Below are 26,026 nucleotides of genomic sequence, written 5' to 3' on the forward strand. Positions count from 1 at the left end.
TAAAACCCATTACAATCTAAATAAAGACCTTTTGATCTTTCTAATTGTATGCATTTCATTTGTGAATAAGAGATTACTAATTTTGCTCTTATGGGAATGTTGGATTTACATTGTTAAACGGGTTAAATAATTTTTGTGAAAATTCATATTCTATTTGTCATAACTTGAATAATTATTGGTGTTGAAAATCTTATAAACTTATGTTTAAATTAAGGAATGTGTTTTATTGAAAATTGAGTTTATTCTCATGTTAATAATTTTTGATATTTTTGAAATTGGGACTAATTATCCCCAACCATATTAAGCAAGCTTTGTTAGTTTGTTTAGCTTGTGTCTTTTTTTTGTTTTTAGTTTTGTTGCTTGAGACAAGCAATAGTTTAAGTTTGGAGAGCTTTGATAGATGTTATTTTTATAGTATGTTTAATATAGTTTTTATTATGATTTTAATATTTTTAATTTCTTTAATTAGTTTTTATTTAGTTTTATCTATGTTTTTGTTTAAAGCTTCCTTCAATTACATTTCACTTGATCTTGGAAAATTTTGCAGCATTTCTATAGAAAACCCGCCAAAAATACAGAAAAGAATGTTCCTAACCAAAGAGGCTAGCACGCCCTAGGCGTGTTATCTAGCACCCCCATGCTGTGTTCAATTCAATAGAGGTTCAGAAGCTAGCACGCCCGCGCTACAAAAGGCTGTCGATCTTTGAGCGTGCTGACTACAGCACGGCCCGTGCTGCAACTACTTTGAAGTCCCCAGAGCCTAGCACGCGCAAGCCGTGCCAGAGAGCACCCCCTTGCCAAAAGTAACTGTTGATCTCTGAACATGTTCATCTAAGCACGGCCCATGCTGCAACCACCTTGGGGACTCATGCCCAAGCCGTGCCGGATAGCATGCCCGTGCTGAAGACTAGATTTTGCATTGGGCTGAGAACGTCAGTTCTAGCCCATGCCGTTGCATGGACCCACATGAGATACTTTTCTGACGTGCCAATCAAGTCTAAATGCTATTTAAACGCTGGAAGAGTCCTAATTTGAAAGAAATATAAAGCCTAAACAGTTTTTTATCTCAAAAAGATTTCTTACTCAATAGAGATCCACTTTCCTAAACAAACACGAAGATATTCCAGAAAGTCTATATCAAAAGAGAGACTAGCCATGATCGTTGGATGCCATTCATTGTATATTCCATCTCTTATTCTATTATTTTCTACACAGTTTTCTCTCTTCAAGACTTCAAGTCCTCAAGATTGGTGTCAAAATTCAAGGAAATCGTTCAAGCCTATCATTGACTAGTTTTTATTTCTAAACTCTCTTTTCGTTTATTATTCTTTATGGGTATTTACAAGTTTAAGTGAGTTTTATTTAATTGCTATGTCGAACTAAACTCTCATACTAGGGATTTGATGTAGCTTAATTTCGATTTCAATTTATAATATTAGATTTGCTTTTCTTTGCTCAAAGTATAATTTATTATTAAACTTAATACTTCAAAGCAAAGTTTATCTCCTTGATTGATTTATTTCATTAATCATTATTGGAAGAAGGGTTTTTTATATGAAACAGGTAATAAATTACATGAGAATAATGACTTGATGCAGAAGTTATATGGTTTGACTCATGGGGGTTTTCATAAGTTAACAACCTTATGTTACGAATTATAAACAAACCATAAAACTTAATAACTTAATTCATGTTTGATTGCGCTATTCGAAGATATGCAATTAGACTGGGTTAAATAGCTAACAATACATCGGGAGAGCTTGTTAGTGATTTTAGGGTTGTTTTCGCTACTTGAACAATTAAATTGATTATCAAACTAATAAAATAAATTGAATAGAATTAAGTGAAATCAAAATCCCTCGTAACTTTTAATCCTTGATTTCTTTTCATCAAATTGTCTTGCTTGATTTCTTTTTATTCTCTTTTATTTTAATTTAATTTCTTAAAATAATTCTCCTTATTGTCGTTTAAATAATAGTAGGTTGATACAATTTTAGTACTTGGTATACAATCTTCATGGAATGATACTCTATTCATTCTTTATTACTTGTTGCGATATCGTGCACATGTGAAAAATCCTGTCAAATAGTAATATGGTTCGTAGTCCAAATTCAAAAATTATTTAGTTTGGTGGTCCTTTTCTTGGTAAGCAATCTTTTCAAACGAGTGAGGAAAATTATGCAAACTCTATGGATTTGCAGTTAATTGATGTGGGATTATTGACTGATCTTGTGGGCCAAAAAGAAAAAGAGGTTCTTCTTAAGTTAGATGATGGGAAGAAATGACTAGGAAAACAACTTCTTCAACTAATGCATATGTTGTTTCTACTCAAGTTGATTCGACAACCTAGCAACAATCTCCAACTTCAACGGCTAACCCTGCTTTGCATGATAGCCGGGTATTATGAAAATCATGAGTTAGAACTGTCGATGGCTTGGCAACCCTCAAACAGTTCATTTACTCAAGGATTTATCCTTGTCATATAGGTTGGATGTTGTTTTCTAATGGAAATGAAGTGTGCTCAATCTAAAATTAAAAAGGCGAAGAATTTTATAGGTTTTGACAATTGCTTTACAGTAGATTGTTTAGGCGCAATGGAGGCCTTGCATTAATTTGGAATAACTCTCCAATTTCAAATTATGCGTTGTTCCAGTAACTTTATAAACTGTTATATTCGTGTGGGTGGTTCGGATATCCGAATTACAGGATTATATGGATATCCGGAGGGTTCTCGGCATTGAAGTTCAGGGGATTTGATGCAGGCTCTTGCTAATTGAGATAATAAGCCATCGTTGCTATTTGGCGATTTAAACAATATCTCGTCTCATGATGAAAAACAAGGTAACATGATAGGCCATACTTTCTTATTCATGGTTTTCAAGCAGTAGAGGATTATGGTCTTTGGATATTCCTTCTATCGGGAATGTTTTACATGGTTCCAATGGCGCGACAATGTCATTACTTGTTGAGAGCATCTGGATAAAGATCTAGTATCAGATGATTTTCTTGCTTTGTTTCCTAATTGTTTCATTAAGACTCTGGCTTCACTAGTAAGTGATTCATATGCCTGTCATTTTAGACACTTTTTAGTCACATCCTATTATTCGAAGGTCTGTTTTCATATTTGATAATGAGTGGTTAAACTGATTATGATATTTCTTATGTGGTAAGGCATGGCTGGTCTGATTCGGGGTAGTCCGACTTAATTGGTAAAAAGACAGCTGCGACTTGATTTTCTTCGTGAGTGGGTCGTCATCGTAACAAGGAATTTCAGTCTCGCAAAGTTTACTTGCAACACTGCCTTGAGAATGACCATTCGAATTACAATGACAAAGATATTCTTATTCCAAACTAAATGGAATCATATCTTAAAGTAGGAGGATTTAAGGTTTTGACAACGGTCTAAGGCTTTTTGGCTCAGGTATGGTGACCAAAATTTTAAATATTTTCATGCCTCCATCCAATATAGTCGTAGAAATAATAGAATTATTGGTTTGCGTAATGATGATGCTTGGATTACATGTAAAGATGGTATTAAGTCCATTGTTTTGAACTATTGCCAATTTATGTTTACTGGAACTGTTACAAATCCAAGACAAATTGCTAGTTTGATTAATCAGAAATTTACAAATGCTAATAATGATTGCTTACTTGCTCCTTTTAAATTTGATGAGTTTAAAGATGCTCTTTTTTTAATTGCGTCCAAACAAATCTCCTAGTATGGATGGTTTGAATGCTGCTTTTGTCAGACGTTTTGGCATTTGATTGGTCTAGATATAGTAGCTGGTTGTGTTTAATGGTTGGAGAATGGTAGTTTCCCTCATTCTTTGACTGATACTCTGATAGTTCTAGTTCCTAAAATCATTAATCCAAAAAGAATGATTGATTTTCAAATTATTTCTTTTGTTAATGTTTTCTACAAAATTGTCTTGAAGGCGCTAGCTAATAGGCTAAAAAAGATTTTGCCATATATTGTATCTGATAACCAGTCAGCATTTGTTCTAGGTAGATTGATTTCTGACAATGTACTTATTGCTTTTGAGATGATTCATGCTTTGAAGAGAAGGACTTGGGGTGGTGAGGAGATAATTACTTTAAAAATTGATATAAGTAAAACCAATCATAGAGTAGAATGGGATTTTTTGAGGGCTATTGGGTTTAAATGATCGATGGGTAAACTAATTTATGATATGTGTTACTGATGTCTATTATTTTTTATCTGTAATGGGAAAATTATTGGTCTTATTACTCAAGAACATGGGATTAGACAAAGAGACCCTTTATCCATTTATTTAATTTTTTTTTTTCTTTGAGGTCGAAAAGCGGAAAAAAGGATTGGGTTCATGGTAATAGGGCAGGTGTGAGATGTCCAAGGTTATCACATCTCTTGTTTGTTGATGATAGCCTTTTCTTTTCTAAAGCTATAGAAATGAGATTGCCCGGGTTAAAGACATTTTGAGAGAATATGAGGAAGCTAGGAGTCGAACTATTAATTTCCCTAAGTTGGAAATTATATTTAGTCCTAATGTTAACCAAAGCCTTTAGGTCCACCACTTGCGGGAATTATAGGTTCATACCTTTTTAAGTGGTGGAAGATATTTAGGATTGTCTTCTTTAATTGGTCGAAGTAAAAAGCATGTATTTTCTTTTCTTAAGGATCGACTATGGGCTCAGATTAATAGTTAGAATAATAAATTGGTCTCTAGAAAAGGTCGAAAAATTCTTTTAAAATCTATTCCTCAAGCTCTTCCAACTTATGCTATGAGTGTATTCTTTTAAGAGAGAATGACAATTACTTTTTCAACCTTGAACTACTTCAACTTAATTTTGAAATCTAATTGTAATTGTATTCATTTGGTTAAAACTGAAATGAACAATAGCCCATTAACTCATCTTTGAATTTAATTCTATCAACATGGATATACTTATGACCAAATGAATATAATTACAACTAATTTTTAAATTAGACAAATTAATCTGAGCATGATTACAATTTCAAAATTGTACGAAATAAAATTTTCAGCACATTACAATTTTACGAAAAGGTTTAGTTTCGGACATTAATATTTTATAAGGATTAAAAAGTCATTCAACTTTAAAAAATTTAAACTTCTTATGCTTATAAATAAGAATTGAAGAATAAAATTTAACATCTCTAATGAACGATCAACAATTATTTAAATACATTTGAAGATGCACACCATGATATAGCATTTAGTAAATGCATATATGACTGGACAATAGATCCATATTCGAATCTCTTCTCCCCAATACTCGAAAGATACCTTGAAAGATAAAACATATTTTTAGATATTTATAAATGCATATCACAGTCAGAATGATTGCTATTCATACCTTACACCAATATAAAATTTCAAGCTTGCTAATGAAAGCTCAAATAGCTATTCCACCTCTTAACAATTTAGATAAAAAAGGCATGTTAAAAGCACAAATCTACAGATTTAACAACAAAATACAAGCTTGATTTATTGTTTAACATGGCAGTCTTAAAGTTGCACTATTTTCTTCATCTTACAGTGACAAAGCCATCATCTTATACATAACTTTTAGTGGATCATACACAGAGCAAGGAACTCGTCAGTTACTAGATGAAGCCTACCATCTTACACAATCCTTGCCCTTGTTTGCCCCATACAAACGAAAGAGGCTGAAAGCAGAGAGACAAGACAGAACGACCGTGCTAAGACCAACGAAAAAAGCACTTGCTATTCCCTCCCCAACTTGGTTGCAGAATTTTCCATACATATCGCATATCTTCATCCATTGTAGTTCAGGTTGTCCCAACTTTGCAAATGCTGCAGATTGTGCAGCAGCTGCAACAGCTGCCACTGTCAAGTACGCCATCACCTGCACAAATGGCCTAGTGTGTAAGAATGAGATGGCCATACCAAGTTATCACTAGATAATCTGCGTTTTTTTGGCTTGGAGATTTTCATTTATGATATTTGGATGGCATCCATTACTAAGAAAGAAAAGATTTAAGGAAAATAGAAGCATATGGAGTTGTGCATACTCTTATGGCTGTACAAAATGACTCAATATTCCAAGCCTAAGATAGTAAATGCAATTTCGTAAGATTCCTTAATGTTCTGAAGTTGAAATCTAAGATGAAAAGCAAAAATAACACAGAGCAGAGGAGCACACAATCTTGGACAAGTTGTTCATCAAGTGATGCAACTAAACCAAATGCTCAAGCAAGTGTAGTTGTGTCAAGGAAGCATCTAGCCTCGCTAATTCAAAAATTTTTGGCAATTTCTTCTGCAGATGCAAAAATCTGGATTAAGCGCAATAGATTATGAAAATTTGAAATCCTTTGTCATTAACATGAGTAAGATGTAGAGGATAATGGACCTATAATTAATGTAAATCATCAATTAACAGATTGAAGAAAGTATTTAGTTCAAACTTGTTTTGATCATATCTTGATGTAACAACAACAGTACCATTTTTACTTTGTTTTCGGCTTTTATTAATCAGCATGACAAAAAATCTACGTTTCTAGATGGGGCTGGCCTTTAAGATGGCCATGCCCTACCCTAATTGACCATGGCCCCTTCCCACCTTTCTCATTGGTTGGCCCCCCTGCTCCCCCTACCAAGAGAGCTAGACTAAGAGCATATTCTTGCATTAGTTTTGTATTAGACCACGCAACCCCAGAGGGACTCATCAATATCATATTCAGATCCATGGAACAGTCATGAGATACACATGATCATTAAATGTGTTGACAAAACATATGAATTTCTATTATACAAATCCGCTCAGTATTTATGCCACATGGCACATATCTAAGTCTAGGCTGTCCATTTATGACAAAAACTCAATCCTATTAATTTCTTCTGCCTGAGTGCAAAAGTAGCTGGCATGCATGGAGAACTCAAGAACACATATTATCCATCCAGGATGAATGAAAGATGGCTAATGTATAAAGAAATGGAAAGGAGTTCTAAAAAGCAATTGTAGCAATTGAAATTAATTATTGTTTCTAACAATATGCATGAGATACCGTTATCAAATCTCTACAGTAGTGGGCCTTCATAATAAATGTTTACTATCTTATTTTGACTTCATTTAGTGACAAGTTGGCAGAGGCGTACTGACAAACTGGTGACACTGGAACATTAAATATGTAACACCTAATAAGGAAGCAATAAGAGCCAGAGCCCTCACATATGGGAATGTGTTACAGCACCAGGTTATCAGTACGCAAATATTTAAAAAAAAAAAAAAAAAAAAGACATTTTGTCAGGCTAAACTGGAATCTAATCAGAAATACAGTCCAGTTTAAAGCCTTTTGTTGACCAGCCTTTCACCTAGTCAATACCAAGAAGAACCAGCAAACCATATGAACTAGAAAAACCAATAATGCCGAGTTTAATCAAAGTTATGCAGTAATGACTTAACAGCTCAAAAAGTACAATAAGAAATTGAAAGAGCTCTACTTTCTCGCTTTACCTTTTTTTTGCTTATGATGGATGTGTTACAAATTTTCTTTTACTATTTATACAGCTTTATCCTAATCCTTTTTCTTAAATTTTAAAGATAGAATTATAATTATGACATATCATATTGTTTAAACCTCTAGTTGAACTAGGTACTAGTCATGGAACCAAGTCAAGCTCTGATCAAGGTTTTGAAAACATTGTGATATTCCTTTATCTTACAAAACACATGATTACCACTTATCACTAAATACCCTGTTTAGAAGGTGGTATTCTATTCACTGATCTTAGATCTAACTCATCAAAGTTGAGTAATTTTCTGCATCTCTTAAGGAATGCAACTTAAGGCAGTAATAATAATTCTTGAATCTACTTCAAGTTTGGCAAGAAGTAACATTTCCTTATTTGCCACTCCAACAGTAAACATTAGGAATAATACCTTAATTAGCAAATAGAAATATAGCATTTTATTATAGCATTAACTTATCAAATAGACAAAATTAATACTGATAATTTATAACCATAATAGTTAGCAGCTGGCTAGTCACTGACATAACTTGACAAAGGACTAGAACACTCAAAGGAATTGCACAGGTTTGGGACATTAATGATATTGGACAGGTCAGCACCTACCCCATCCAGAAATAACTCCAAAGTAGGGCAGGATCAAAACAAAAGAAGAGTACAATTAATTCTAACTATTTACAATAGAACTCCAGCTGCACAAATTACATGCATATCTTGAGCAAAGAAGTGCTGGAGTTAGCTGAAAATGGTAGAGTCATCTCCAATATTGCCAGATTGGAAGATCAAACCCCAGTTTGAGCCAAATTAATCAATAAAAATAATAATAATAAATAATAAATAGTTTTTTTTTCTGATTTTCAAACGTAAAGAGACAACCATAGACCAAAAAACAAACACATAGAGAGCGTGAAGTAATCAATACCTGATCTCCGGAGAAGATGGCCCATGCTAAGGGCTTGTTGAAGAGCACACTTCCTCTAATCATACCCACAACACATCTTACCCCTTGAACCAAAGAATAGGCAGCAACTATTCCATTTGCAATCACCAAAAATCTGCAAAATAAAAATAAAATAAAATAATGAAGAAATTAGAGAAACTTTAGTAAAGAAAGACTTTTGGGAACCATTAATTTGCAGTTTCAAAGATCTTACACAAGAGCTTTCATATCAGTATATCTCGCTTTCTTTTGGATTGAAAAGATTTCTTTAACTTGGGTATCAGTAGCAACAAGAACAGCAGCAAGAACTCCTAAGCCACAGGTGACACACCTCAAAACAAGCTCAGCAAGCCTAACTCTCCTGTCTATCACCTTCACATTAGTGCCATGATATACTGCAACATTTCCAGGACTAACACCAACCCCCAAATAACTCATTTTAACGAACGCAAAAAATGTGACAAAGATAAAGAAAATAAGAAGCAAGCAAAACCCAAGAAATAGACAAAAACTCTCAAAAGCTTGAACCCATAAGGCCTCACACCTATGCAAGCATAAACCTTCGGTCCCCTTAAATAGGCAGCTCATGGGAGAATTTCTTTTTCACTTTTGTTTTTGTTTTCTTGTTTTTTTGTGTTTTTTTCCCTTTTTTTTTTTTTCTTGGTCCTAAGTGATAGTGATATTACAAGCGGATTTTCATAGTTATGTGTAATTTACTTTTTCCTGTCTAATCAAGTCATATGTTTGGATTGGTGAAAAATATGAAAGAGGTGAATATTGGGGAGAAAAACAAATAAATTTACTCTATTTATTTATTGAATTATAGTTTGATCTTTATTTATTGCACTTTCATCATTCATAATTTCAACTTATAAAATCACTTTTCCTCTCTTATGTTTCTTTCACACAACCAACCATTAATAGGAAATTTTTTAACAATTTTTCCTCTTCCTTTTCCTTCAATATTTTCTTTCCTCCCTAATTTTTTATCCAAACTTAGTATTAAAGTGAGACTAAATACACTGCAATAAGAAAAATTAATAAATAACTATTGAATCCCTAAATTTGATCATAATCATAACTTTATCTCTTTTATTTGACAAGTATATTAATAGGTTTCTAAAATATTACCTCTATTCCATAATACTTGTCATATTTGAAATTTCACGTCCTTTAAAAAAACTATTAAATTTGTCAAAGCTCTAATAAATCATTAAGTAAATTGACTATATTTCCCTTAATTTAATACTAATTCTCTAAGAAAATCATGAAATTGAAGTAACAATTATTGGTCATATACAAAGGGTAAATATGGAAAAAAATATTTATTACTCCTTGAACCACAAATGTGACAAGTATTTTGGAGCAAACTATTTTCTCAAATGTGACAAGTATTATGGAACAGAGGTAATAGCAAGTTTTTAGTCGCATTAAATAAGTTGGTCTTTTACATTTAATATAATGTTACTGTTTATTACTTCCATTCCCAAATATTTGTCACATTTGAAATTTTTATCTAAGTTACAATAAATTATTGTATAAATTGACTATATTGCCCTTAATTTAATATATCCAAACACCAAATTTTTTAGGACTTGAAGAAATAATTGTTGGTCATATACAAAGGATAAAAATGGAAAAAAAAAATTTTTTTTATATGATACTTTCTCAAACATGACAAGTATTTAGAAACAGGAGTAGTAATTCCTCATATTTAATATAATGGGGGTAAATTTTGTTGTTCTGTATTTCTTAGTTATTTAGGTAGCTTTTTATAAAATGATAAAAACTAAATATTGCATGAGTTAACTTTTAATAAAATATTATTTTAATATCTAAAAATTAGTTTAATAGTTATGGTTGAAATCATTTTTATTGAAAGAATTTTATTTAAATAGTTTTAATTTTTAATTATCTGATGGTGAGTGTAATGGAGTTGGATGGTGGAAGCTGGTGAGGCTGCCAAATGGTCAAAAAGGCAGGATCAGTACATACAAAGGTCCATTTAATGAAAGCCTGACCATTGAAATTAAAACCCCATTGAAGAAGGAAAAACATGAGGCACTCTGGTTCTTGTTCTAGTAGTATTTTATTTCTAGGAAGAGGCAACTGATGCTTGCCCCAAGACAAGGATTAGATAAGGTGAGGCCATTGTTAATTCCTTTCTATACAAGTATTGAATGAAGGTTATGGAGCTTAGCTAGCTGAGATTTAATGATGGCCCATTTTGTGTCTAAATAAGTGTGAACTACAAAAACAAATTGTTTTCTTTTCTTCATAAGTAAAGTGATTAAGTTAGGACATCAAACATACGTCATGTTGATCAAATGATTGTGGTGGTGGGCCATTGTAAGGTAGGTAATGTGGTTGGTTTCCCATGTTAATTTGATGGAGTTTGAGGAGTGTCTCTTTTGCTCTTAGCCTAAGCCAGTATTTACATTTACGCGACAGTTTTTTTAAATAGATTTCAGCTGTTTAACATTTTGATGAGTTAAAATGTTAAACGTTGTTTTTAATAATATTCGATAATATAACGTTTGAATTAATTTTTAAAAGTTAAAGTAATATTTTATAAAAAGTTAATTCATATAAAGTTTAATTTTTATCATTTTATAAAAAATTATTAAAACAATTAATAGTTAAATGTTACTACAACAGCTAATAACTATCAAAATATCTAATTTTACTGAATAGACCCCTTAGTTGAGAAATGGGAAATTGAAAAGTAAATTTGGAAAAGTTTAACCATGAGATCATTTAGGGATGAAAAGGTTGGTTCATATGCAATCAAACTAGATGAATTAAAATCAAAAAAATTTTTATTTTTTTTAAATAAAATCGAATTCAATCAATTAACTTGTCTAAACAAATTAAATTGAAATAATTTTTTGTTTGATTTGATTTGATTTTTGAATTTTTATATTTTTTAATTTGGCAAAATGAAAACTAAGCTAAGTTTTAAAAAGTTTTATTATTTTTTTCTATTAAACTGAGATTCAATGAACGCATTAAAAATTAAATTAATCGATTCAGTTGGACTTTTTCAGTTGGATGGGTTTTACCCAATCTTAGATAAAATTAGGAATGACAATTTATCATGTTCAAAAAATTTAAAAAAAAAAAGAAATATTTTAATTATTAGAAAGTTCTTTTATCATATTTTAATCTTTAATTTAGCATTTAAAATTTTTTAGTCTTTTGATTACAGTCCAACATTTATTATAGTAAATGGATTTTCTACTTTTGCTAACTTAGAATTTAACAAAATATATAGAATAAATATTCACAAAAAAATATATAGAATAAATTATATTAGGATTGCAAAGATAAAAGAGATGGAAAAAACGACAATTGGTATAATCATACTATTACGTCAAGAGATTTTTTTTTTTTTTCTCTTTTTTAGGGAAAGGTTTTAAATAAAATAGAAAAATGTGATTTTTACTTATAAATTAAATTATCCAAGGTAAAGATTTTGAGATTTGATTGTATTTTTCAATTTTCAACAACCTGTTTCCTTTTTGTTTATTTATATTGTAGTTGGTAAAGGAAGAAAAAAAAAAGTTATTACAAAAATGAGTATAAGCTCACGAAAAGAATAATAGGGAAGTCTGGGAGAAGATGATGAAAACTCAACAGCATAAAAAAGCAGATTTTACAAGTCAATCGACACAAAAATTAGTTTTACAAAATAAAAGGATTATCCATATGTGTAATATCGCTTTGAGGGCTTCAATTTGATGAATTAACGAATTGTTTGGTAAATATATTGATTTTTTTTTTTTCATTCAAAGTGTCATTTTTCCCATTAAGTGCTATAAAAATAATAATAAAGAGAAACTAAATAGTAACATTATGTTGCACACCAAGACTTAGCTTAGTGGTAAGTGTATATACGACCTGACAATATATTCAAGTTCGAATGCCCTCCCCAATGCTCAAAAAAAATAGTAGCATTATGTTAAATGTGGAGAACTAAATAGAGAATATATTTAATTATAAAAATGCACCTTTTATGGAAAATTTAAATGTTTCGGGAAGAATGAAGTTATAATAATCTATATATTGAAACAACCCATAATTTTATTTTCGAAACTTTTAAATTTTTAATAAATCAAAAATCAGGATTTTTGACTGTATGGGGCGCAAGTACTATATAACCTTAATCCGCATCCAAATTCGCGAGTTGGGCCTAAGCCCAAAGTATAGTGTCGCAACTCCTAACTGAGGATTTTCTAAAATTCTAAAGAATTATATTGGACGATAAATATTAAATCAATTAAAATAAATCAATCGGACCCGTAAAACCAATTTGAATTTTCTGAAAACCAAGTGAAAAACTCGAAAACCAAACAAAAATCGAGGCAAATCATTGAATTGAGCCAAATCGGTTCGAATCGAACCGAAATGGCCCAGAAAATTCTAAAAACCATTTTCTTTTTTTTTTTCTTCTTCTTCTTCCCTCTTGAGCGAGGCAGGCGCGCCCCTCTCCTCCTCTCGTTTTTTCGATGACCAGAGACTCGCACCGCGCCTCCTCGCCGCAGCAGTTCGACCTTCCTTTTCCTTCTCTCCATTTCCATTTCTGGTGAGCGCAAAAGTCACAACGAAGCCGCGACTTCAGCCCGATCGACACAGTCGCGTCTTCGTCCTTCTCTCCAAGTAACTCCGGCGACGATCACTGAAAAGGAATTAGGAATTTTCTACGAGTTGGCCAAGGCTCTGCAATTTTCTCCGTAGAGCTATAAAAGTAAATTTCTAAATTTCTGTAGTTGATTAATTAATGTACTGTTACATAGAAAAATTTTATTACTCTTAGATATTATCAAACTCCGCAGTTGTAAGATATATGTATCCCTAGTGCATGTGTTACCGATAGCCCATATTATGACTATAGTGTATTACAAATTGGGCTGATTTATGAAGTGTTTAAAATGTTAAATTTGGAGCCGAAATATAGTGTAATTATGAGGTTTATTAGGCGTAGTAATATGGGCTAACTAAATTTAATCTCATATTATTTTTAAAAATATTAAAATAGAATCATGAGTTATACTATTAAATCTATCTTTTTGAATAAATTAAGTGTCGTGAGTTTATTTAATGAATTTATAATTCTAGTTTTTATAGGTTTTTTTTAAAGAGGTAAGCTTTTATAGGTTGTTAAGTTGTAACTAAATAACCAATAATAAACAATAAATTGAGTTATAAATTTATAACATGATATATTGTATATTTTAATATTTATGTGAATTTTATGTATTCATAGAATAAAATCGAACCTAAAATTAAAATTAAATAAAAACTTAAAATTAAATAAATATCCAATGGCAACTCAAATTACTTGTTGGCTGCAATTTTTAATTTAAAAAACGTTTAATTTCTAAATTTAAATGTTTACTTTTCTTCGATAATTTTTATAAATAAACTATTCAGATAGAAAATACGACTAGAAATGGGGAAAATAGTTTTTATAAATAAAAATGATATAGGGATGCAGAGTCGAACTCTAGTCACTGGACCAAATAAAAATGTCCAACATCAACAAATCACCAAGCAGCTCATGTGACAATAATACTGACAATTCGGTTTGATGCAATGCAATATAATGTAATCAAAGATGTAATGTAATGAAAAATATAATGGAATAGAATGTAATTGAGATTCCATTATTATGTTTAGTCATGTAATTGAGAAAACTTATAAAATGTAATAACCATTCAATTTTTATAGTTGTTTATAAATATGTAATGTGATTAGCACACCACCATTATCACTATCGCCACCGTCGCCGCCATCACAACAATTATTACTCTACCAGCATCACCACCAGCACTACAACCACATTATTATTAATAAAAAAAATATTTGAATCAAAATTTATTCATTATATCAAGCTATTAAGGACTATTTAGACTTATAAACTATTTTGACTAGAAAATTTAAAAAAAAAAAAAGCTGAAAAAAATGTAATGTAACAAAATAAAAGTTAAAATCATTGAAAATTAATTTTTTTTTACACAATTTTATATTTTTGTTGAACAAATTAAATTGCAATATAAAATTATGAAATTTTGATCTTCTTAGTGATTTTTCATTCAATTCTTCCTGTTCCTATTTATATAATAATATATAAAAGCAGAAAAGTCTATCTTAAATAACAGCCAAGTGTAAGTATCTCAAATTGCCAAGTGTAATGAGAGCATTTATTCAGCATAGTTGTAAGAAGATAAATTGTCTTATATTTTATTGGGAAACAAGAAAGGAATATAAGGGAAAAGAATTCTAATAATTTTCTCTTCAAATTAGAAGGAAAGTTAAAAAAACTATAAAAATAAATCTATAGAGAAAAATTAATTTTATTTTTCTTTTATATCAAAAAAATAAGTAACATAAGTTTTTTCAAAAAAAATTTAGTTCCTTCCTATTTTTTCTAATCATTCATTAATAAAAGATATAAAAACAAATTAAAAAAAAACACTTCATTTTTTCTTGATAATAAAAAAAACCACTAGTTGATTAGCTTGGTGTATGGAGTAGTCTCATATATCAGGAGCTAGGTTGTACAACACGGGACATAAGATACCGGAACGTTGACAGTGTTTTCGCAAGTGTACGAAATCGCTATAAGTAATATATGATGAGTAGAATATCGTTCCCACGAAGATTGTATACCAAGTACCAAAATTATGTTAACCTATTATTATTTAAACGATAAATGAAGAAATTGTTTCAAGAATTTAAATTCAACAAGTAAAATAAGAAGAGATCAAGCAAGCATTTATTGATTAAAGAAATCAAGGATTTAAAACTACTAGGGATTTTGATTTCACTTAATTCTATCCAATTTATTTTATTAGTTCATTAATTAATTTTAATTGTCCAAGCAGGGGAAACAACTCTAAAATCACTAACAAGCTCTTCCGATGTATTGTTAGCTATTTTAATTCCATTTGACTATCTATCTTCCAATAGCACAATCAAACATGAATTAAATCATTAAGTTTTGTAGTTGTTTATGAATTCATAAATTAAAATTGTTAATTCATGAAAACCCCTCATGAGTCAAACCGTATAACTTTCGCATCAAGTTGTTATTCTCATGTGATTCATTAACTTTTTCATATTAAAAATCATTCTTCCGATAGTGATTAATAAAATAAATCAATCCAGGGGATAACCTCTGCCTGGAAGCATTAAGTTTATTAATGAATCATAACTTAAACAAAGAAAAACAAATCTAACATTATAAATTGGAAAAGAAGTTAAGCTATATCAAATACCGAGTATGAGAATTTAGTTAGACATAGTACTTAAATAAAAATCAATAATACTTGATAGATATTCCATAATCAATAAGAATAATGAAAGAAATAAACAAGATTAAGAGTTTAAAAATAAGAACTAGTTAACAATTGACTTTGGATGGCTTCCTTGAATCTTGGCACAACTTTTGAATACTTGAAATCTTTGAAGAAATAAAACTATGTACAAGACTAAGAGAATGAGAGATATTTGAGATATGGCATATGAGATGGTATCCTTCCTCTCTTTATATAGACTTCTTGGGAGAGAACTTCTATATTGTTTAGGGAATAAATTCCACCTTGTTTAGGGAATAAATTCCACCTTGTTTAGGGAATAAAGTTCTCATTAGGCCTTAAATTTCTCCTAATCATGTCTCTTCCATGTGCATAGATTAGATCTTGATTTGCATGTGAAGAAAATTGTCCAAGATTAGCTCCTAAAATTGGTGGAAATTGGTTGGCAATTTTGACTCAATTTAGCTCTTGGTCTTTTAGCATGGGCGTGCGCCATAGCACGGTCAGGGCGTGCCAGGCTCTGGAAGTCCAGGGTATTTGTAGCACGGGCATGCTGATTGGCACGGGCTGGGCGTGCTAAAATATTTTGCTTCATTTTGTCCTTTTCTGTGCCAAAACTCTATAAATTTTCTTAAGATCAAGTGAGTTGTGTTTCAAAGAAGCTTTTAAATAAAAACATAACAAAATTAAATAAAAATTAATTTAAATAAATTAAAAATACTAAAAATCTTAATAAAAATTATATTGAAAATACTATAAAAATAACACTATCAAATGTACGTGATATGATAATTTTCAAAAAAGTAAGACATTCACACGCTTAGGACACACTACACTAAATAAGTATAATAGATTAATATTTCAAATAAATAAATAATCATTTATAATAAATCGTACACACAAAATAAAAAAATGCTTAATTTTTTATTTTAATATAATTAGTTAAATTCTCAAAATTAGTATCATTATTGAAAAATACATTAATAATCTATGTGCATTTTTCGATGTAGAACATACTAGGGGCGTCAAAATGGTCATGACACACGAACACGATTCCTTAACACACGAAATAAATGGGTTAGGTTTGAAGTTAAACAGGTTCGTGCCATTAACGAGCCACCCATTTATGACATGAATATAAACGTGCGGTGTCGCGGTTGACATGCGAGTTAGGCGAGTAACCCGTTTATTTAAAAGTAAAGAGGTAATTTTTGTGTTAGATATAAATACTCCAACTAAAACCTATTTAAATTTGATTGTTGTATTGCCTTTTTTATTTTATTTATGAATCTTGAAGAATTTATGGGTTATATTTGTGAAAATTTATTTTTAAATATGATTGGAGGTAAATAGGTTAAAATTTAAAAATAGTATAAGCAGGTTAAGTGGGTTATATATAAGTCAACACGACCCACTTAATCTATTTATGATATTAAGCGGGTTACATGGGTTGTTACTTAACCTGTTTATGATATTAAGTGGGTTAAACATATCGTGTTCATGTGACCTGCCTAATTTTCGTATCGATGTTATAAAAGATTAGTTCATCCTTTAATATTGCTCTACGCATCGCGCAGGTTCTAAAACTAGTAACAATAAAAGATAATTAATAATGATATGGTAGTGGTGGTGGTGATGGTTGTCATGGTGGTAGTAATGGAGTGATTGTTGCAGTGATGGCAGTACTAGTAGTGCTGGTAGTAGCAGTGGTTATGATGATGATGGTAGTAGAATGGCGATTGTGGTTACGGTGGTGATGGCGGTGATGATGGCGATTGCGATGGTGGTCTAGTGGTGGAGTGGTGGGGTAATGGTGGTTGTGGTGGTGGTGATTACGGTGGTGGCAGCGTGATAGTGATTGCAATGGTGGTGGTTAGACATGGCCATATTACAGTTCCGGGAACCGGAACCGTCGGTTCGAACCGGTCCGGAACCGGGCCGAACCGAAATCGGAACCGGAGAATTCCGGTTCGGTTCCGGTTCCAAATTTTCTGGAACCGAAACCGGTGGTTCCAGAGAACCGGTCGGAACCGGACTGGAACCACCGGTTCCCCGGCCGGTTAGAACCTCCGGTTCGAACCGACGGTTCTAGCCGTTAGAAGTCTCAACTGGTTACTCAACTGCATTTCAAGTTTCAACAGTACACTGTCCTTCACAATGAAGAATGAACTTTCTCACAGAAACGTGCTAAACTGGTCAAATACGACAAAACCGTTCTGGGGAACCCAACCAGCCAATCGATTCACTCTTTCTTCACCATCACCCAACGCTACATGCTACCCAATGCCCATTCTCTCCTCAAAAACTCCCTCTAAAAAATTTGCTTTCTTGATAAATTTTCAAATTCACTTGGCCGATGGACAACAACACATTAGATTCCATCAGTTTTGTGTTTTTTTTTTTAATTTTTTTTAAAATTATGTTCAAACTTTTTTAAACAAAAAAAATTCAGCTGAAGAATTTTTTTTTAAAAAATAATTATGTTCAAGTCTTTAAAAAAATAAATTTAATTGAAGTATTTTTTAATTTTTTAGGTGTATTTTTTTTATAAATAACTTTCACAAATTTATTAAATTTTGAAAATCGGTCTTTAAAATTTAAAATTTAAAATTATGCGATTCGCCGGAAAACCGATCGGAACCGTCGGTTTTGTCACCGTACCGGAACCGAAACTTTTCGGTTCGATTCCGGTTCCAGTTTTTCCGGAACCAGAACCGCCGGTTCCGGAACCATGGCCACCCCTAGTGGTGGTGTGGTGGTGGAGTGATGGTTATGGTGGTGGTTAAAGTGGTAGTTGAGAATAAGTATGGCCTTTGAGAATGCGTTTTACATAGATTTTTTTATGTAATGAATATCACAATCAATTTAATGCTCCGTTTGTTTCCGTAAATAACTTGCAGGAAAATAACTCGCAGGAAAATATTTCTATGAAAAATATTTTCTAAATGACTTATCTTCCGTTGTTTGGTTGTAATATTGAAAATTAGTAAAAAAATATTATAGTCTTTATCTCATAAGACCATAAAAATATTTTCCAACTACAAACATGCCCTTAAAGCCAGCCCTTCAACTAATAGGAGATCTTTATAAATATCCAAAAAACCAGATAATGCTTTAACAAAGTCACCTTATGCAGTTTCTATAACAGGCCATAGCCTACCAATAGCAAGGAATTAAAAATGGCTCCATCAGTAAAAGCTTACCACTCGCCTTCATACGAATGGCCCCATAAAGGAACTGTGTTGGGCCTGCCCTACAAAGGACATTGACACTTCATGGCCAAATGGTTAGCTTCTGACACTCATGCATGTGTTGTTGGACCTGGTGGTACACCTACACTGCAGGTTGCGACAAATACATGTGTTTCAAGCTTCCCAAATTGTTGATGCCACGAAAGCCACTGAAGCCGCAAGACAATGATCTTGTTTCATGTGAACCTACAAAAAGTATTGAGTAAAACTCATATCATTAGTGGGAACCCCTATGCCTCATCTCTCCCATATCTCTTTTACCTTTGGACATCTTAATAAGACGTGGTCAATACTTTCATTACTCAAACAAAAACAATACTGACTCTCCACTCTAACCCCCCTGTCACTTAATTTACTCTGGGTTGGAATGATTCCCCTACACACTCTACATAAAAAATCTTTTATTTTCAGTGGAACATTTAATCTCCAGATATTATTCCAAATCTCCTCCTCCAGTCTCTCCCCCCTCCCCTCTCCTGAACACTCTCAACCTTAAAGAATACCCAAACTTTACTTGATATATACCCCTTCTTTCAAAATGCCAAATCAGCTGATCTTTTACATCATGAATAGCTAGAGGAATATTTAAAATTGCCGAGTATCTCTTATACGAAAAAGCTCCACAATTTTGCTAAACTCCCACTTAGTCCCAGAGTTATCTAATAGCTCTCTTACACTCATAATAGGATCAAGAAAATTAAAATTATCCTCAGGGACAAATGAGTCGTCCTTTGGTATCCAAGGGCCCGAAGCAACTAAAATTCTCTCCCCATTCCCTACCCTCCATCTCACTCCCCGTTTCAACATATCCCTAGAAAACAAGACACTCCTCCATATAAAACTAGGATTATGCCCTAGTGTTGCAAATAAAAAATCCCCCTCTGCGAAATATTTAGCTTTGATATTTCTAAAACGGAGAGTGTTAGGCTCAGTAATTAACCTCCACCCCAGTTTACCTAGCATACCTATGTGAAAACACCTCAAATCCCGAAAGCTCATCCCACCATCTCTTTCACTCTAACACATTCTATCCCAAGAAAGCTAGTGAATTTCCTTCCCCCCTTTCGAATCCCACCAGAAACCATTCATAATTTTTTGGAGCTCATCATAGTCTAAGAGGAAGAAGAAAAACACTCATGCAATACGAAGCAAGAGCTTGTGCCACAGACTTTAAGAAGAATTTATTTTTCTGCTTTAGAGTGCATCTTATTGTTCTAAGAGTGAATCCGACTCCACAATTTGTCTTTTAAGAAATTAAAAATCTGTTTTTTATTTTGCCAAATCAAAGAGGGAAGCGCTAAATATTTTCCACCACTCATAGCACTATGAACCTCTAGAATATTAGAAATTGAGGATTGAATACCCTGTGACACATTAGGAGAAAAAAGTACACCAAACTTCTAGAAGTTCACCCCTTGCCCTGAGGATCTATCATACTCTCTCAAAATATCCTTCACTCTCCTAGCCTCCCTCTCATTAGCTTTAAAAAATAGAATAGAGTCATCAACAAATAGCAAATGTGAAACTCTAGGACACCTCACCCCCGCCCTTCTCCCATGGATCTAACCCTTACTTTCAACTTCTTTAAAGAGGATTGACAGGCCTTCATCATAAATAATATACAAATATGGAGATAAAGGATCTCCTTGACGAGGCCCTCTTCCAGGAACTATAGGATCCACTGTTTCCCCATTATATAAAACAGAGTATCTCACACTAGTGACACACAACATTATCCAATTTACCCAAGTCTCATGAATCCCCACCCCGACCATCGTCTGCCTCAAGAAATTCCAATTCACCCTGTCATAAGGTTTAATAATGTCAATTTTTAAAGAAATCGAGCCACCAAAATATTGTCCTGAATTAATCTTCCTTGGATAAAGGCAAACTAGCTAATAGAAATGATTTTTGATAGAACCCTTTTTAGCCTATTCGTCAATACTTTAGAAATAATTTTGTAAAGGACATTACACAACGCAATGGGTTTATAATTTTTTAAGGACTCGGGATTACTAATTTTAGGGATCAGAATAAATTAAAGTATTAGAGAGAGTATACAGGAAAATACTCTAGCAAGCCAAGATCTGTATCCATCAACAATATCCTTGCCCATAATGTGCCAAAATTTTTGAAAAAAGGTCGGGTTTAAGCCGTCTATGCCTGGAGCCTTATCTGGGTTCATTTCTAAATTCTTCCTCCCTAAACAATTCCTATAGTTGCAGATTATCTTCATTCGTAATTTTCCGTTGTACTAGCCTCAAAATTCGACTCGGGTCCACTTCCTCATTTTCATACAACTACCTATAAAAATTCAGAATCAGAGCACGCATGTCGTCCCAGTCCTGGACCCACCCCCCTTCATCATTGCAAAATCCTTCTATTCTATTTCTAGGCCGTCTCCCTTTTACCACACCATGGACGTATTTTGGATTTCGGTCCCCCTGTTGAAGCCAAAATACCTTCGCACACTATCTCACCCTAATCTCTTCTTGTTCCAACACCAAATTCCATTCTCGTCGGAGATTTGCTACTTCAGCATTCTCCATCCCTTCCTTATTCGAATCCAGTAAGCTAGTGAGCATATGTTCTTTTAACCCTGAAATCCGCATTACGGCAGTGCCCCTGTTATTTTAAAATCTAAATATAGTTTTCCTTTTTTTTATTATATTAAACGAGCTTCCCTGGTTCCAGCACCGTTTAACCACCTCCTCAATGTCTTCATCCAAGAACCAGGAATTATCAAATTTAAAAGATCTAGAACTCACTTGAAACACCTCTTGCTGACTATGGAAAAGAATTATCGATGATCAGAAATTGGAGAGATAAGCGTTCGATACTAATAAACCGAGAATTCCTACCACCACGCATTTTGCAAAGCATCTGTCTAATTTTTCTTGAATAGTCATTTAGGTCCCTCTCCTCTAAGTCCACGTAAAGAAAGCACCCTTGCAAAGCACCTCACTAAGGTTGGCTTTCGTCGTTGCTTCTTGGAAGCCCTATAGAAGGTACTGAGGTTGTAAGTTGCCACTAACCTTTTCTTCTAACCTGAAGATATCATTAAAATCCCCAAGAATGGACCACGCTTTATCATCCCTACATGCAAGAGCACGTAAAAGGTTCCACGATTGCCTTTGCCTTTAGCGCTCAGGAAAGCCTTAAAATCCAGTGATACGAACCAGTTTATTGAGAAGCTCCACATGACAGTCAATAAAGTGGTTTGAGAAACCACTAATTTGGACCTTAAAATTTCATTCCACATCAAAGACAGACCTCCACTATGGCCTCCGCAATCCACAGCAAAACAATTAGTCAACCCTACCATCCTAGAAACCTTTTCAACCCTTCCCTTACACATTAATGTCTCCATCAAAAACACCAAGTCAGGCTTGTAACTGAAGATGAACCCTTTAAGAGCTTGAACTGCGTGAGGGTTGCCCATCCCTCATAGTTCCAACTTAGGAGAATCATTGCGCCCGGCTATCCTGCTATATAGGATCAGCCGATAAGTTAGTATGAGAAACTACAGTTGAATCCTTCGGCAAAGAAACAAACTAAGTGTTTTTGGCTTGTGTCCTAAGCCTTTTTTCCTGTTCCTCGAGCTTGCCCAGTGCTTCTTCTTCTAATTGGCTCAAGTTATTTCCATTAAGGCCCAAGTGTTGTGGGTCTAGGTCCATTAGCTCAGGAGTTTTAACCAACGACATATCTTGCATGGCACTCCTTAGGAAGGACTCATAGGATGCATCCATTTTGGAAAGTTAACTCCTTACCACCACCCCTTCTTGATTTGTTGGCGAAAATCTCGCCAAATCCTCCTTTGTTTGATCATGCAACCAATGGCTGGAACGTTGAGCAGGGCGACACGGCGGAACCCTAATACTATCATTCCATTCCGAATGCAGCTCCTCCTTACACCGATGAAGCCTTAGTTCACAAAAACTGTTTGTGTGGCCTAGTTTACCACAAAGAAAGTAGAAAATCATGAGTCTCTCATATCGAAAAAGCACAAAAATGCCTCCCCTGAAGGAAGGATTAGTTTCTTCCGACGTCAAAGAGGTTCTCTAATGTCCAACTGAACCCTTATCCGTATAAATGAGGGATTATAGGATGTAGCCACCCTAGAATCATATTTAATGAACTTCCCCATAAAATCACCGAGCACCCTAGCCACCGGTTCTGACATAAACCCTTTATGTATATCCTGAAATTGAACCCAGTAATCAGCAGTAACTAACGGAATATGCAGGGGTTCTTCTCCATCCTTCAACCGATGCCAAACTAGTAAATGTTTATTGAAGTGCTATGGGGACCCTAACCAAAGTCTCTCAACGTCTACTTCATTATAAAACCTAAATAAATACCTCTTCACCTCTAACTCCATTATCCCCACTCTCCCTAGTGGATGCCACAGATCAACAAACGTGGATCTCATTGTTTGGAAATTAATGGTGTTTGAAGTGAGGAACATCCCCACTAAATAAAACTCATATGTGTTTTCTGGTTAAGCTGTTGTCAGTTCAACCATATACCCATCGTCCTCAGCTTCTGCCAGCGATAATGACTCCAAAGATGGATTCATCATGGCCAAACTTAGGGTTTAGGAGCCGCCAAAAAGGTTAACAAAGAAAGACAAAAAAAAACTCATGCCATAGAGAGCATATGAAAAACCATACATAAAAGGATTTGGTTGATGTGGAAATGTATTGAATTTGAGATTTTGACTAGAATTTTAAAAATTTTATTGTTAATATAAGAAAAATGAAAAAAAAATTATGAAAGCTCCGCCAATGGCCGGTGGTAAATGGTGACTAGTGGCAGTGACTACGATGATTATAAATTAAAAAATATGGATTTATAAGGTTTGTCAATGTCCGGAAAATATTTTACTCTCTCAAAAATGAGAAATTATTTTCCTTAAAAAATGACTAAATTTTCCTTTGACCAGGAAAATATTTTCCTTTGATTATTTTCCTAAATGACCCAAACAACGGAAAATTGTGAAACATATTTTCCTACAAGTTATTTTACCAAAATAAACAGAGCCTAAGTAATAAAAATTATAAATATAATCTCAATTACATTATAAGTTTTTAAAAAAAAAGGTCTAACCAAACAATGTAATCAACCATGTAATATAATTTTCATTCCGTTACATGGTTAATTACATCATACCAAACATAGTCGAAAAATATTTTAAAGAAGTCAGGGAGCAGTGGAGACCGTCACCAATGACATTGTCAATTTGCCATTTTCTATATTTTTTTCTCATATTTAATAATAAAATTTTAAAATACAAAATTTTTATTATTATAAATATTTTTATAGTTTTATAGGTTAAAAATTTTAATATTTTTTAACTAATTTTTAATTTTGCAATTAAACAACGGAAAATAAGTCTTTTGGAAAATATTTTTCAAAAATGAACGGAGACTTAATGTGTTGATTAGAGCTAGACTAAATTCAATAAAATTCACCAATTAGAGCCTTGAAAATCAATTTGGTTCGGTTTATTTTTTAATATATTCAAATTTGATTCAATTTTTATTAGACCTGAAAAATAAGTATGATTTCATTCAAAAATAATCAAAAAAATCAAACCAAATCAATGGCCAAAACATAGAAAACCCTCAAACTTTAAAGATTTATTTATTTTTAATTAAAAATAAAATGGTGTGGTTAAGTTTAACTAATTGATTAGGTTAAGCTAACTATAGAAAAGAGTGTGAATCCCACAAAAATAGAATAAAATGAATTAATTTTAAATTAGGGTGTAATTATACCTAGATATTAAATTCAAAGTATCAAAAGGACAAAGTTCCATTTGGGGCATAGTTAAAACAATCCTTTTATGGTGTGGCCCCAAACTAATCGTTTTTGGTTATTGTAGGATTGAAAATGCGTGTGGGGTAGAGAAGATAAATGGGAATGGTTGTTGGGATTCTATGGAAGTGGATGAGATGAGTCACTTTCACATTAATTACTTAATAATTTATATAAATCTCACAGCAGCTCTTTTTGCGTTTTCAACATAGCTTTCCAATTAATGTATAATAATTTAATTAATATTAAAATGCAATGCAAGCTCTTCCGTCTTTTTCTTTCACTCTTTCAGAGACTTCTGGACTGGTCCTCCATAGAAACAGCACATGCAAGCTCATCTTGTTGCCAGAACAGAAGCATAAACCTAAGGGCTTCTCATCTCAGTCACAATTTTAGATATGTGGTGGAGGTTGCAAATCCCAAACCCAATTCAAACTGCTAGGCAAACATTAAACTAAACTATTTAATGCAATTTAGTTTTCTTCAATTTAATAGTATGAATAATTATTTCCTCATATGTGAATTTTAATTGTTAATACTTTCCATTACTTCATTATTTTATAATTTCAATTAAATTTGAAAATAATGTTCATGTAAAAAATTTATTTTCGAATTTTATATAGATCTATAATATATATGTTTTTCCTTCAAAATATTATTCCTTTCACACAATATCATTAGCGACTTGACATGACATAACTTGATTTGACTCAAATAGTTATATAAACTAGATGTAGAATTTCGCTATTTTTAGTTAATAGAGTTCGTTGATTTTTAACAAAGCAAAAGAATTTATATCCTTTTGAATAATGAAACTAAAATTAAGAAATATAATATTAGATCTTTTTGCTTAGAGTTGATCTTGACGAAGGATATAAATCTTAATAGCAGCAACTAGTTCGTTAATTGATTTGAACGATAAAATAATAATTTGTCTTGATCTTTTATATATAAATTGCTTTTTTAAAAATTTACAACATATGATGAATACAGATAATTTTTTCACTATGCATTAATAGCATCAACGAAAGAACATGCTACACTACGAGACTCTATTGATTGAAGATCTACACCTGCAAATCAAGATCTAAAAAATCGCCGGCTAAATAAAATTAAATGACATATTTTTATTTAGTATTAAACTCTTACAAAGAACGGACTACCCTCACAAAGAACAGACAAAAAAACTCTAAATATGAAGACAAA

At 32.6% G+C, this 26,026-nt stretch overlaps 1 protein-coding gene across 1 annotated transcript; it reads right to left on the minus strand.

Moving 5' to 3' along the window:
• Positions 1-5,286: 5,286 nt before the first annotated feature.
• On the minus strand, positions 5,287-8,995 carry LOC105642106 (CASP-like protein 2B1). Its single transcript, XM_012226797.4, has 3 exons — positions 8,645-8,995; positions 8,413-8,545; positions 5,287-5,868 (listed from the first exon to the last, which is right to left on the minus strand). The coding sequence occupies exons 1-3, from the start codon at positions 8,866-8,868 to the stop codon at positions 5,617-5,619; spliced, it is 609 nt and encodes a 202-aa protein (XP_012082187.1). The 5' UTR covers positions 8,869-8,995; the 3' UTR covers positions 5,287-5,616.
• Between the last annotated feature and the right edge of the window lie 17,031 nt (positions 8,996-26,026).

The sequence above is a fragment of the Jatropha curcas genome, chromosome 2 (assembly GCF_041381405.1).
Source record: "Jatropha curcas cultivar XTBG-Jc1 chromosome 2, XTBG_Jcur_1.0, whole genome shotgun sequence".
Classification (NCBI taxonomy): domain Eukaryota; kingdom Viridiplantae; phylum Streptophyta; class Magnoliopsida; order Malpighiales; family Euphorbiaceae; genus Jatropha; species Jatropha curcas.

Bases quoted from the DNA above. Each gene is read 5' to 3' on its own strand.
- LOC105642106 (XM_012226797.4), bottom strand. From the start codon at position 8,868: ATGAGTTATTTGGGGGTTGGTGTTAGTCCTGGAAATGTTGCAGTATAT. The intron at 8,546-8,644 runs GTAAGATCTTTG...TTTATTTTGCAG, and splicing joins ACTGATATGAAAGCTCTTGT to ATTTTTGGTGATTGCAAATG. The intron at 5,869-8,412 runs GTATTGATTACT...CCATTTGTGCAG, and splicing joins CCATCTTCTCCGGAGATCAG to GTGATGGCGTACTTGACAGT.